At 39.6% G+C, this 14,288-nt stretch overlaps 1 protein-coding gene and 1 long non-coding RNA gene across 12 annotated transcripts in view; one reads left to right on the plus strand and one right to left on the minus strand.

Annotated features, from left to right (window-relative positions):
- PTPRM (protein tyrosine phosphatase receptor type M) overlaps positions 1–14,288 on the plus strand; it is a 690,600-nt gene that overhangs the window by 430,929 nt on the left and 245,383 nt on the right. For 6 of the 11 annotated variants that reach the window (XM_075920958.1, XM_075920953.1, XM_075920954.1 and 3 more), the window contains exon 14: positions 4,580–4,654. The exons of the other annotated variants lie outside the window; for them this stretch is intronic. In XM_075920958.1, coding sequence (XP_075777073.1) covers positions 4,580–4,654 — 75 coding nt within the window. The remainder of the gene's footprint in view (positions 1–4,579; positions 4,655–14,288) is intronic. 11 annotated transcript variants of the gene reach the window in all.
- The window catches only part of LOC142827118 (uncharacterized), a 56,734-nt gene that overhangs the window by 28,512 nt on the left and 13,934 nt on the right, over positions 1–14,288 (minus strand). The window lies entirely within an intron of this gene.

Raw genomic sequence — 14,288 nt, forward strand, 5'->3', positions numbered from 1 at the left:
TGTGTGATATAATACAGGCCAGTTTCAAAATGACATGCAGGCTCTGGTATATATATTTGACATGTGTTTATCATGTTTTATCTATAGTTTAAAGATCAGATTGTGACTGAATCTGGCAAAGTGAGCCTTTTGCATTGCATTTCCCACAAGTGCTAAGGAGAATAGCAGAAGATGCACATGTCTTCATCTGCAATGGAGAAAGATGCTGGGCTGTTGCTCCAAGCTCATCCCTCTCTATATTTGTCTGCTGAATTGGTTGACCATACACTGACGAGCTGGGTGAACCATCCATAGGGCTAATGCAACATGCACATTTCCCCTACTCTCTGACCAAGCTCTCCCTGGGGAAATGAAGCTTTACGCTGCTTGTAACTATACAACCTAACCCCCAATGTTGTGATTATTTTAATATATGTAAAATGCAGATATTAGACAATTATAGCTATGTTGTGTGGTTGTGTTGATATACGTGTAAAACCCTTCTGCCGGGTAGGCCCGGCAGCATCCAGTGCCGGGTTCAATATCTAGGCATCCATCTCACACAGAACTGGCTCGAGCCCCCACCCAGTAGTCTGGGAAATTCACACACCCATGGGTGCCTCTGCGAGGCAATGCTTCCCCACTCGCAAGGACTGAATCTGAGTGTAGAAAAGAAACATTTAATTAAACAGAGAGAGAAGTCACATGGCATTAACTTGGGAAAATACCACAAACAGAGTTCATCGCCCAAACCATGAGCAAAGTCCAACACCCCAGGAGTCCAGCAGCCCAAAATCTCCCAGAGTCCGACACCCCAAAAGTCTCTGTCCCTGGTCAGTGCTGCACAGAGTCCAAAAGTTCACCTGCAGGGTTCTACCTCTCACCTGGTTGGAAAGGGGGGCAGGAGGGTTGATAGAGGAACCTTATGGGGTCCGAGGCCTACAGTGCCCCCTCTCCATATAATTCTGCTGCGCATTTACCACGAGCCACTCCGCCACATTCCAACAGCTGTCTTGTTCCGCTCCACCGGCCACTCCCACCGACTGCTCTGCTGGTCACCTGCCGCCGCTCCTATCGGCCATCTGCTGGTCATTCCCACCAGCTGCTCCGCTGGCTGCAATGGGTTTGGCTCCTGGCCAAACCAGTGATTTCATATCTTAGTGATTTCAACTCTTTAGCTATCACCTAGGCTGGCAAACAATTCCAGCTTCCACTGGACTAGCAAAAAGACTCCTCAGGTCTGTCCTTAAATCAAAAGGGGGAAAAGAGGCAGGTTGGGCCAGTCTTACAGCTCACACCTGGCAGGCATGAGGCAGGCTGACTCAAGCCCTTTAGCCTTTCCTCCCCAACTCCGTTCATTCAACTCTGGAAGGGGGAAGGCTTGTTTCTCAGAGACCCCTTACAGTGATGGTGTATCTCCTGCAAACACTGGTGTCATATTTTACAGTTCCCACATTTAGGGGTAGCATGATTTGTGACCCCCACAACAGCCCCAAATTATTTACAATACAGCACATTCCATTCCAACACTGATCCTCCATCATAACTGATTCTTTACATAACCGCACCTCAGATTCCTATCTTTCCAAAGCATTTGTGTTTTGGACTGAAATCATCCTTGTGGACTGAAATTTGATGGAGCAAATCTTTGCAACCTTTTGTCATAAATACAAGTATCAGAATGTGTTTCTAAATTGAGACCTAATGTTGCAGCCATTTACAGTTAGTACCCTCAATAGTCCCGTTGACTAAACTGGCACTTGTGCTTTAAATTTAAGCTCATACTTCAGTGTTTTGCTGAATCTGACCTTATATCATAGAGTGTGTCCTATGAAACACAGTAGCTTTGCAGTGCAGCCAGTTGCTGGTTTGCTTCTAAATTCCACCACTTCATACAATTTAAGGTTTTCAGGGAGCATCTCAACATTCTTCTCCAAATTTTAATTACTCCTGGTAACCTTCTGGTCAGCTGAGCCAACTGGTCTTGGTAAAGCCACCTGATTTATCAAGGAATAATCAGAAAGTTTTGAAGTCTGCACTAGAACCCTTCAGATCTGCAGATATCCATTTCTTATCCATGGATGTGAATGCATACATCCTCTGCTTACTTTTGTGAATGCAGAATCAAATTTTATATCCACAACCCTGCAAATTTGTGGATATCCGCTTTATATCGGCACATCATCTTTGCATATGCAACTGTGGATACCAATTTTATATCCATGCAGGGCTCTAGTCTGCACCCATAGGAGGCATCCAGAATTTTACTTCAGCATGGATTTAGTTAATCCATGGTATAGTGGATGCTTTTCTCTCTCTTTTTTAACAGGGGGTGGAGCTCAAAACTGCAAGATGCAGAGTATTCTTGCCCAATCCAGGAAAGCACTCAATTAAGGACTTAACTTTAAGTACATGTAGTCCAGAATGAAGCCAATGGGGCAGTCCATGTACTTAAATGTATCATGTGTTCAGCTGCTTTGCTTGATCAGAGCCAATGTGCTTACTACCTCTTAGGATAATTTCTGCAGAATTATTGAAATGTCGTCATAAACAGGAGAAGAAAACATCTTGTTTAGAAAATACTCTTTTTCTTGAATGCTTTCTGCTACAAAATATGGCCTTACTCCTGTATACACATGTGTATGCCAATGCAGATTCAGTGTCTTAATCTGGATAATATTTTATAATTCCATTATTTTAAATACTCAGTTAATAACATTGGAAATAAACATCTTGTATTGTAAGCATTAGCTCTTTGCAAATGAAACCTATATTAAATATGACTTTCAGAGATCATATAAAAATCCCGACTGCACTGATACTACTGATATTTAAAGATCAGCATACTGGGTTCTGTTTAACTGAAAGGGCCCTCCAGGTCTGCTACTTTTGAAATCAAGTGGAGTCCTGCCACTGAGTTTGCTGGGAGATGGATTGGGCTCCATATTTTTTTATATGAATTTGATGGAGGGTTTTCTGGAGCTGCAAAATAAGGCTATTTTTATGAATGTTTAATATGCATACTAATATGGGGACCCAAAGGGTTGTCTCCTATATGAGTTAAGATAATTAAAATAAAAACATGATAAATTTTCATACAGGTGACAAAAATGGCTTTCATATCTACTCTTTGTTTAAATTAAATGATGATAAAATCTTTGAAGAGAACATTGGAAACCACTGAAACATGCTAACGATGCAATTGTCAACTCTGAGGTGATTCTTGATTATGTTAAGAATGTATTTCCTGATATGACTTGTTACAATGTCTTAATAGAGACCATTTTGGCATCTCCTAGGGCTCCAATTCTCAGACCAAATAGAAAGAGAGGTTATTATTCTGCTCTTGAAACATTGGGAGGCTTTCATTAATTATGACAGTGAAAAAGCTATTATAATATTTTAAACACAATAGCATCAGTACTTTAGCAGCTACTAACAACACTGTGTTTCAGTGTTGCAGAGGGGTATTTCAAAATATTATGCAGCAGCAGTTTTGAGTTTAATTGTCTGCAGATGGTAGATGATCTATTTTCCTCACTCGTTGCCACATTTCTAATAGCACCCAGGCTGTTCTATGTAAATTAGTGATCTTTCATATAATCTTGTCCTTAATTTTCCAATATTTTTTCTTTCCATCATTTTCCAGCTGCATCATGTTGGATCTGACCTTTTAATTTTTTTAAGAATGTCTTAATCTGTTTAACCGTTTAAAGAGAACCATAGCATTTTTAGCAAACAAGAAAATCATAAAATTTAATTGTGAACCACAATAATGCTGATCTATTGGTACTACCCTGCAAAAATAAACACCTACCAGGAAAAGTTTAGATATAGTTCATCCTACCTCTGTGCAGGGAGCCTATATCCATAACCTCTTGAGGACCCTTCCAGCCATGTGTTTCTATGATTATGTGAAGGAGAGTCAGGATACTTTAGGTGTGTAGGCAATTCTACTTTGACCTTTCATTGTCTTGGTTGGAGAATATAAACTTGTTTAGGCCCAACCTGGCAAACAGTCACACGTGTTTAACTTAAGCATGTGAAAAGTCAGTAGTACTGCTTGCATGTATAAGTGTTTACATTTGCAAAATCAGTACCTCTATCAGGAAGACTTGGGAAACAATCTGTATTAACTATGGTTGAAAAATATTATCTAGGAAAATGATGTTTTAAAATAAATAGGAAAAATGCATTGGTGAAAATTTAAAATGCAAAAGAGAAGTCAGTGGTAAATTAAGTTTGGGGTAATCTGAAAGAGGACTGAATTTTTGCAGATTATATCCAATTATGCAGCCAATGGAGCCAAGCCTCAGTCTTTTGTTAATCACATTTGTTACTTCTAAATAGTCAATTTTTTCCTCTATCTGGATGAAGGTTACCTACAGAAGTTTATTAATATTACAGAATAACAAAACTAACAAATTAAGAAAAATGGAAGAGGAGCTTCTGTGTTTTCTGTTTGTTTGTTTGTTTGTTTGTGTTTTTTTGGTAAGACGTTGAGACAATAATATTGACCAAGATTCTTCTTGCTAGCATAGCTTCAGTCTGGCTTTTTTTTCCTCATGCATGCTGACCTGGAAATCTTCCTTTGCCTTAGCTGCGATAATCGTGACTCAGCTTACAACACCATACATTCGCATCGCCCCTGCTGCAGGTGACGACCAGCTAACAGGTCAGACATTCAAGTACCGACAAGTCATCTTGCACATTTCAGTCTCATTTTCTTTGTTTCGTTTTCCCTTCATGTCTTCTTCATTTTCTACTCGTAGTTTGTTTACCATAGTGTAGGGTTCTCTGTTTTATTTTTCTGTTCAGCTACTACATACATTGAATTAAGTTATGTGCTTGGCACCAAAGACTTACACACTTACATCCATGTTTGTAAAACAACTCCGCTGCATGTCTCCATTGTGTGTTTAATCTTTGAGATGTTTCTGCAAGCCTATTGTTGTGAAGAAATGCAGCTGTCCTAGCTTTGAAGCAACTGTTACAGTAATTAGGGTTTTAAGACAAGTATATAAATATATAGCTATGTATTTATTTTTCCTGCATCGTTAAATGAAGGCATTGTTTTTATCATCTTGCTAATTTATTTGGGATCAGAGAGGGATGATTTCATAAATCAGAAAATCTTGTGGGGGTTTTTAAACTGCCAAGTGGTATTGAAGATAGTTGCATCTACCAGTATTTCAATGTACATAAAATTGAAGATAAAGAAATATAATTGAAATGGTAATTGCATCACTGATGGGTCTTAGATTTAAAAGAAAATGGCCTGTGAAGTGACATATAGCAATGCTATAAGGTTGTTAAATATAATTTACAAAATAAATTCAGTACACATGTGAGACATTTATTAGGCTGTGCTTTGCCCAAAGTCCAGTTCAGAGTGTAGCAGAAAATGCTTACGAAAATGGGAAAATGATCCATTTTCTCATAACATAAACACATTCATAAAGCTTTTGAGGAATTTGGAAACCAGTACATTCTGAAACAGAACAAAAGTTTATTAAATTCTTTTAAGGTGAGTTTGATGGAATATGTAATATAGGAAGTTAGATCTACTCCATCAACATGTAGTGCTGTGATAAGCCCACAGGCGTTTCCAGAATTACTAGTATAATTACTTGGGAAGTATCCAAATGCTGCTGTTGGAAAAGAAGAAAACACATCAAATGCTTTGGCATTTGGCTATTGCTACAGTCAACCAGAGAGAGAATTAAATGATACAACAAAATAGAAGGGCAGATGATCCACCATAGTTATATGTGTATATCTATATATTTATATATTATTTATGATTATATAAAATCCAAGCCTTTACTCAATTAGGACAAAAATGTGTGTTTCTGGTAACTGGCAAAATGCTAACTGGATCACATGAAAGTATTGCTATTTAAAAGAAGGAGAAAAATATGATAAATTTCCTTGCCTCCTTGAAGCATTGTTCACAGGCATTTTCAAAACTCAAATTCTCTGAGTTCTTTTCTGGAGAATAAAAGTAAAGCTTTGAAGAGATAAGAAAAAGATGGCAGCTGTGCAAGAGAGAAACAAAGTTAACACAGAGAACAGGAGATACCACAGTTTCAAATATCAAAATACTTAATTTGCTGCTTTCTCACGAGATAAATTTTACCAAAAAAACCCCTCTCTCAAGTGATTAAGGCCACTCCTAGCAACCATCATGCTTTAGCTGCCTTTCATATCTGCTGCTTTTATAATATATCAGTGTTTCACTTATTGCAAGTTCAGCAATTTTAGGAGGGTCACAGTATTGTCACTCTTACTGAGGGCAGCCCCCTGCCAGAAGCAGTGCAGAAGTAAGGGTGGCAATACCATACCAAAGTTACCCTTCTGTATAGATGCTTTTAGTGCTGAACACCTGGAGAGTGGCAGCTGCTGACTAAGGTCCCAACTGTACAGGCAGCAGTGCAGAAATAAGAGTGGCAGTACCATCCCAGGCCATCCTTATTTCTGTGCTGCTGCTGAAATCCATGAAATCTCAGATTTAAATATTTGAAATCATGAAATTTACCATTTTAAAAATCCTATGACCATGAAATTGACCAAAATGGACTGTGAATTTGGTAGGGTCCTATCCATTGCCCATCCAGTCCCATACTGATTTCTGGATCATGGAGGTCCCTCATTGGAGAGAAGAAACACTACCAAACAGGTGTTTGAGTACCCTTTCTGCAGGGAAGAATCTGCATGTGGAGAGTGTATGTCTATGTAAGGATTAGTATGAGGCTTGCTTTGTAAGTCAGATGGCATAGCGTTTTCTGTTGTAACACCTATTTCCCCTGTTCAGCATATAACTTCTGAGAGTAAAAATATACATGCTTGTTTCCACCCTAATGTGATTTCTGTTCTTTAACACCTGGCAGGGGTTTCCATTTGTTTTTGTATTGTGGGGAATAGGAGGAAAATATGTCTCCCATAGTTTTAAGTTAAAAATCTTTCTCACCATCCTAAACAATGGTAAAGCCATCTGTTCTTCCTGGCCAAGGAAACCACCCTGGTTCAACTCAGCTTTCAGTACAAACCTTCCCACACTCAGCTCTTGCCTTCCTCTATCAGCAACTTGTCCTGGCCCTCCTGATACAGCTTATGAGCCTCTCCTCCTTAGTTTTGTACTCTGTTCTCCTTCTCTCCTCTTTTCTATATATAAAAGAAGAGGGCTGTAGGAACCGCCCCTCTTCGCTTTACATGTCTTGTTTTCATGGCCTGGATCCTACTACTGGTGACAGAGGCAGGTGGCAGTTCTCCTTTAACTGCTGCTAAATGGATTGGACGAAAGTGGGGCTGAGTTAGTGTGTTGCTGAGGCAACTATTCAGTTTTGTCAGCAGCTGGGAAAAATAGGCAGATAAAGCTGACAGAAATGATCGGTGAATGCATTATCATCAGTAGCTGAATGATGCAGGGATTTTTTTTTAAATAATAATTCTATAGAAATAATTAACTTGAAATTCATTTAGTTCACCCATATGGTCAGAAGGATAAGGAGAATTTTTAAATAGAGTGCATCAGTCCATCTTATGCCAATAGAATTTACTGCATACAAACAGAACAGAAAGTGTTTCTTTCAGAACAATTATTACATTGTCTGGCCCTGATATTTAGGATGACCGTAACACAAGCTCCATGTGAGCACCTACAATGATTTGCAATGTGGTAGGTATCATTTTTAGGATTAATTACCTGTGATTTAGGTAGTTAAGCATCTAAATGGCAGCAGTTGTACTTACAATTATTTGCAAATTGGGGGGCATAAAAAGGTAGAACAGGTTTTAAAATCCAGCAAAATAAAAATAATATTGTTATGAACTGGGATAAACATTATTATGGAGTGAGTTAAAACCTCATAATATGTGAGCAAACTCTTCATTTAACTTAGTTATAAGAGATCATTAAAGGGCCATACCTAAAACAAAGTATAATGGAGTCTGCCCAGAAACAAAGTAGGCAGAGGGTTTCATTGGGTGTTGTTCTAACTAGGTGCATATGCAGTCTGTCTGTGCTATGAGTCTAGTGACGTTGTGGAAGTCAGGAGGAGAGAAGAAGAGCAGACAAAGGAGAGGCTCAGGATCAGGAAGTAAACCAAAAGCACTGTGTGACCATGGAAAAGCCCTACTGTAAGGTTCTGAGTCTGGTGCTTGCTAAAGAGGCTTGAGGCAGTTAACAAAGTAGCTACGTCTTATATTTTGTTTCCTCCTGAATTTGGAGAAGGACTTGGTAAATGCTTAGTAAATAAATATGATTGCATCAAACAAAACACCAGATTTCATCATCCATTCCTCTTCCAAGGTGGAACGTGTCCAGGACCCCACTTAAAAGGGAGTAATACTATGAACATAGTAAAACCCCATTTTCAAACCACCTTTAACAAAAACTCACTCAGGCATGATTCTAGGGTAAGCTCCCTCATTGTAAATCACTTAGGGTATGTCTACACTACCCTCCTAGTTCGCGCTAGGAGGGTAATGTAGGCATACCGCACTTGCAAATGAAGCCCGGGATTTGAATTTCCCGGGCTTCATTTACATAAGCGGGGAGCCGCCATTTTTAAAACCCCGCTGGTTCGAGCCCCGTGCAGCGCGGCTACACGGGGCTCGAACTAGGTAGTTCGGACTAGGATTCCTATTCGTGGAACGAGGTGTACCGGTAGTTCGGAATAGGAATCCTAGTCCGAACTACCTAGTTCGAGCCCCGTGTAGCCGCGCTGCACGGGGCTCGAACCAGCGGGGTTTTAAAAATGGTTTTAAAAATTCAAATCCCGGGCTTCATTTGCAAGTGCGGTATGCCTACATTACCCTCCTAGTGCGAACTAGGAGGGTAGTGTAGACATACCTTTAGCTAGTAACTCCATTGCTTATCTGAGCCTCTCTGTATGCTCACATATTTTGAAGTCCTCAAAATATTTATGAAAGACAGGTTTGTCGATAATTTTAATTTTGTATTGAAAATTAAAGATTAAATTCATATGTTTCCATACTTAGGGAAAAATGAAGGACAACATGATAAATGTCTGAAAATTAATACTCAATAACTTACTGTATAAGTTATTCATTAGGATAAAATAAGAGTAATTTTGGGATAAAAACAGAATGGCACACAAGAGAAGACTGTAAGCCAATGCTCCTTGCCTCAGCATTTTGAAAAAACACTTGATGCAATCGTTTCAGAATGCCGTACAGTAGAGTCCCTATCATCCGACTTAAACGGGACCGACACATGGTCGGATTGCCAAGTATGTTGGATGATAGGGACTGCTGCTGGGGAAGAAGTGACCCTGGCAGGAGCCCCATCAGCTGCTCCTAGAGAGCACGGGGACAGCTGCTGCTGCCGGGGCCACTTCTTCCCCAGCGGTGGCAGCAGCAGCAGCAACTGTCCCCGTGCTCTCTAGGAGCAGCTGATGGGGCTCCTGCCATGTCTTTCACGTCTTTCCAGCGGCTCCAGGGCACGGGGCAGGAGAACGGCCCCACTCGCTGCCCTGTTGTCCCGGGCAGGAGCGACAGCAGCTGCTCCAAGAGAGTGACGGGGCAGCAAGAGGGGCCGTTGTCCCCGCCTGCGATGTATCCGACCCTGCAGCTCCCAAGAACAAGTCCCTGGGAGCTGCAGGGTCAGATAAAGCGGAGTGTCGGATTACCGGGAGTCGGATAATCCGGACTCCACTGTATTTGGTGGACTTTCACTGGACTTTCATCTCTTTTCCTTGTGCTTCCATTTTAATGCAATAATATGCTTAAAATTATGATTTAAGATGCTCCATTTTAAATGTATGGACCTTAATTGTGGAAAAATGACAGGGCTACTTTTAAATTTAAAAAAAATTAATTTGATTTAGTAGCACAAGACCTGCTGTACCCGATGATATTCACATTGATTTCCATAAACACCTGTTTTTATCATCCTCTTTTTTTTTTACACGTGCAGCTGGAGGGTTAAACTCTGTGTTGCACTCTCTTTGTAAATGAAATACATATGATGATTCACATTCAGACAACATATATCAGAGCCTTTTTGTAATTTATTGCTACAACAAAAATACTTTTAAAAATTAGAACTAAAAAATAGTTACACTAGTAAAGCTTAAATGAATTACACCATACATAACTGTTTGGAACCATGTCAGTTAAAAACTGACACAAAACTAATCCCAGTTGTTATGGAATATTGGCCCAATAACACTTAGAGATTTATCAAAATGTGAAATTCAGTACATGAGAGTTACTGAGTATGCTAGGCCAAATTCTGCTCTCAGTCATTATAATGTAAATCTGGAGTCATTCCACCAAAAGTAATTAAATGAGTGAACTGAGACCTAGATTGAATTTTTTAAGTCATTGGATTTACTCTTGTATTTACATTAGTATTACTGACAGCACAATTTGGCATTAAATGTTTATTAAAACAAACAATAGCAGTGTGAATTTGGAAAGGATTATCCTCCCATTTATCTGTGTCATTACACAGAACTTCCTAGGAGGAAGAGTGACATTTTTCCAATAATTGTGATGCAGAAAATAGCTACTAACAGTAATAAAAAAAGAAGTGAATTTGTCATTCTGTTTAAAATGTTGATCCTCTACTGCAGTGTTTCTCAACCAGTGGTACAAGTACCCTTAGGGGTACTCAAGAGAAGTCTGGGGGGTACATCAACACAATTGAAATTTGGAGAAAACTGAATTTTTATTTCAAGTTTTACACTGCTTTATTATTTTGGTAGTTTTTACACCCTAACATTACATCGCCCGCCTGGCTTCGATTAAGTTGTTTAAACAAATGTGTTGCAATGGTAGAAAAAAAATTGCGTGTCTAAAAACTACGTATTCGGGGTACTTATAATTTTTTTTCGAAAAGGGGGTGTACTTATAATTTTTTAAAGGGGTACTTTATTTAAAAAGGTTGAGAGCATAAAGTGAGTAGGTTGGGGGATCTACACAATCACCAAATGTGATCCCTGCAATCCCTCCAGCAGAGCACTTCCAAAGCAGCAAATATATGATGGATTTTAACTGAAGTCAAACACTATCTATATAAAAACAACAACAAATGGTCTGGTAGCACTTTATAGACTAACAAAACATGTAGATGGTATCATGAGCTTTCATAGGCATAGCCCATTTCTTCATATGACCGGTCATCTATATAGTAATTCGTTTAAAAAAAAAGCTCCTTATGAGCTACAAACATTGAAGCTATATATACGCTAGGGATGTAAAATCTTGCGTAATTGGTTAAATGGTTAAGTGCAGTGCTGCCTCTGCGTTTGACCGATTAAAGGGATGTTGGCAGGGGGCCCACTCTTTGCAGGGGCTGCTGGCACAGCTCCCAAACCCCCTGCATGGTCTGCTACTGCTTTCCTACCTCTTCCCCCTTCTATAGGGGCTGTTGGCAGCCCTGCACAGGGGGTCCAGCAGAGCTGGAGCAGCCCTGTGACTGCAGCTGGGCTGCAGTCAAGAGGCTGCAACCAGGTACCGGTTAACCATTGCCCAGTAAATATTACTCATTTTTGGTGTGTCTAGACTACAGGGTTTTTTTTTTTTTGAAAAAGGTGATCTTTTTTTCAAAAAAACTTCCCCTGCATCTAAACTGTTGCCGTGTTCTTTCGAAAGTAAATCGAAAGAACGCGGCAGTTTTTTCAACCTCAGAAAACCTCGTTTTACGAGGAATAACACCTTTTTTTGAAAGTGCTCTTTCAAAAAAAGGTGCTACGTAATGCAAACTGTGCTTTTTTGAAAGAGAGCATCCAGACTGCCTGGGTGCTCTCTTTAGAAAGAGTGGCTTGCTTTTTCAAAGGTACTGGTTGTAATCTAGATGCTCTTTGTCAAAAGAGGCTTGCAGTCTAGATGTAGCCTAAGTGTAATCTTGTCGGGTAACCATTTACGAGATAACATACCTGATATCCACTTATCTAGATCAATGTGTCCATGTCCTATCTCTTCCCCCCTCCTATCTTTTCTTCTTGGTTGTCTTCTTATCATCAGTCAAAAAGGTATAAAGCTCAGACATCATACTTGTTGTTTCAGCTCGCATCTATACAGAACTTTAATGATTAAAGGTCTGTGTAGAGCTGCCTTGTATCCCGATTTCACAATAAAATATTTGTCTTGTAAATGTTTAAAATACAGGCTCTTAATATTATTTACATTACATATCTCTTTATATGAATTTAAATTTTACATAATTACAAATCATGATCGAGGAACAGCTGTCCAAATTTAGTAATCTCAGCTCTTATCCACAATGAATAGTCACATTGCTGTTTCCTGAAGATAAACTAGTAACTATTAATGAAAAGAGGTAAAGGAGGAGCTTTGGCCATAGGAATTAAAAAATATATCCAAGACTTCCTAGGGTGGTCTGGATGAATGGATGATTCTTTTATTTTTGGAGACCTAAATACCTTTTTAATACTGTACAGCAGTGGTCCCCAATGCGGTGCGGCGCCTGCTGAGGCATTTGTGTGTGCCCACCTAGTGACCAGGGCCGGCCCGAGCCATTCTTGCACCCCAGGCACCTGGCGCATGCATGGTCCCCACACCGGGCACCTGGCGCATACACGGTGCTGGGCTCGCAGCGTGTGTGCGGTGCTGCCCCCCAGGCACCCGGTGCATGTGTGGCCCTGCCCCCGGGACACCCGGCAGCCCCAAAAGGTTGGGGACCACTGCTGTACAGCAATTACTATGAATAGCTACATTAGTGTTGGAATGTTGTTTGAGTTTCACCCAGTGTTTGATGGCTTATTTTAACCCACTTGATCACATCTTGTCATTGAGATATATAACAATAGTAAGCTAAATTAGAGAATGTTGGTCCACCCCACTTTGTGGACTTATACAGAGCTATAGAGCATACATTTTGCTCTTTGTGTTTCCAGATGAATTTTAATAGTGTATCATTCCAGGTTTTTAATATCACATCAAGGTTGCCAACAGGAATACAGTGAAATAAAACTAATAACTTTGACATCCCTGTTTACTGACACTACCCTGCCTAATCAAAAAAATTAATATTTATTCCTTTCCTCCATCTCTCTTATTATTGTGTCCTACAGTGTGGAAGGTAATTGCTCTGAAAAAATTAAGTTTCTTCACGGTGTTTAATTCCTAAATATTTTAGAGAATCATTTACCCATTTAAATGTATATACCTGAGAACAGTTAGATTAGACTCTTTTGGGAAAATTAATCCTAAGGTTTCAGATTTATCATTGTTTATTTTGAGACTTAAAACCTGCTCTAATTGAATTGTCCTGTAATTTTTAAAGAGGCTTTTGGATCATGCAAATGTACCAAGGCATTTTCAGGTGCACACTAATTTGCATTTTGATGCACCTTACTAAGGGATATTTCTTGTTGTTGTTGTTGTTGTTAAAGAATACATTGCCAAAGCAACTGGGGATGTAGATGTATGACAAGAAATCATGTCTTGTACCCTAGACACATTAAAATAAGGGACTTGATGACTATTAACCAATACAGAATCAAGAATAAGAATAAGTACATAGGAATGATATGCCACTATAAAATTGATTTGCCATAACTAAACCTTATCCAAATCTACCTGAGTTATGTCTTTTGCAACCATCTGAGGGGTTTTATCAGTGTCCAAAGCACAGTGTAGGGAGAATTGCTAGAATTAACAATATAGATCAAATTTCCCAGAGGTGTTTTTTTTTTTTTTAATATTATCATATAGATGACTATCAACAATGAACCCAGATTGGTCAAAGTGAATATATATGGGCAAGATGACAATCTGTTTGGGTATGTCTACATTGCTCCCTAGTTCGAACTAGGGATGCAAGTGTAGGCGACCGAAATTGCTAATGAAGCGGGGATTTAAATATCCCGCGCTTCATTAGCATGATCTCGCCGGCGCGTTACTCCGCTCAACAGCTGTTTCAAAAGTGAAAGTGTGTTCTGGGATGCGTTAGTTCGAACCAAACTCCAAAAATGAGGAGTAACGTTAGTTCGAACCAAGGGGCTTGGTTTGAACTAACGCATCCCAGAACACACTTTCACTTTCGAAACAGCTGTTGAGCGGAGTAACGCGCCGGCGCGATCATGCTAATGAAGCGTGGGATATTTAAATCCCCGCTTCATTAGCAATTTCAGTCGCCTACATTTGCATCTCTAGTTTGAACTAGGGAGCAATGTAGACATACCCTTTGCTAGTATAGTAGCATACATATTAGCACCATAGAAATTAATGAAAGATGTCTGCAGGATACACAATTGGTAAGATCTTTTCATTGTTTAGGAGCGACTACAATTTTTGCCTTTGTCTGTAAATCTGGA

This window comes from Pelodiscus sinensis, chromosome 2 (genome assembly GCF_049634645.1).
Source record: "Pelodiscus sinensis isolate JC-2024 chromosome 2, ASM4963464v1, whole genome shotgun sequence".
Classification (NCBI taxonomy): domain Eukaryota; kingdom Metazoa; phylum Chordata; order Testudines; family Trionychidae; genus Pelodiscus; species Pelodiscus sinensis.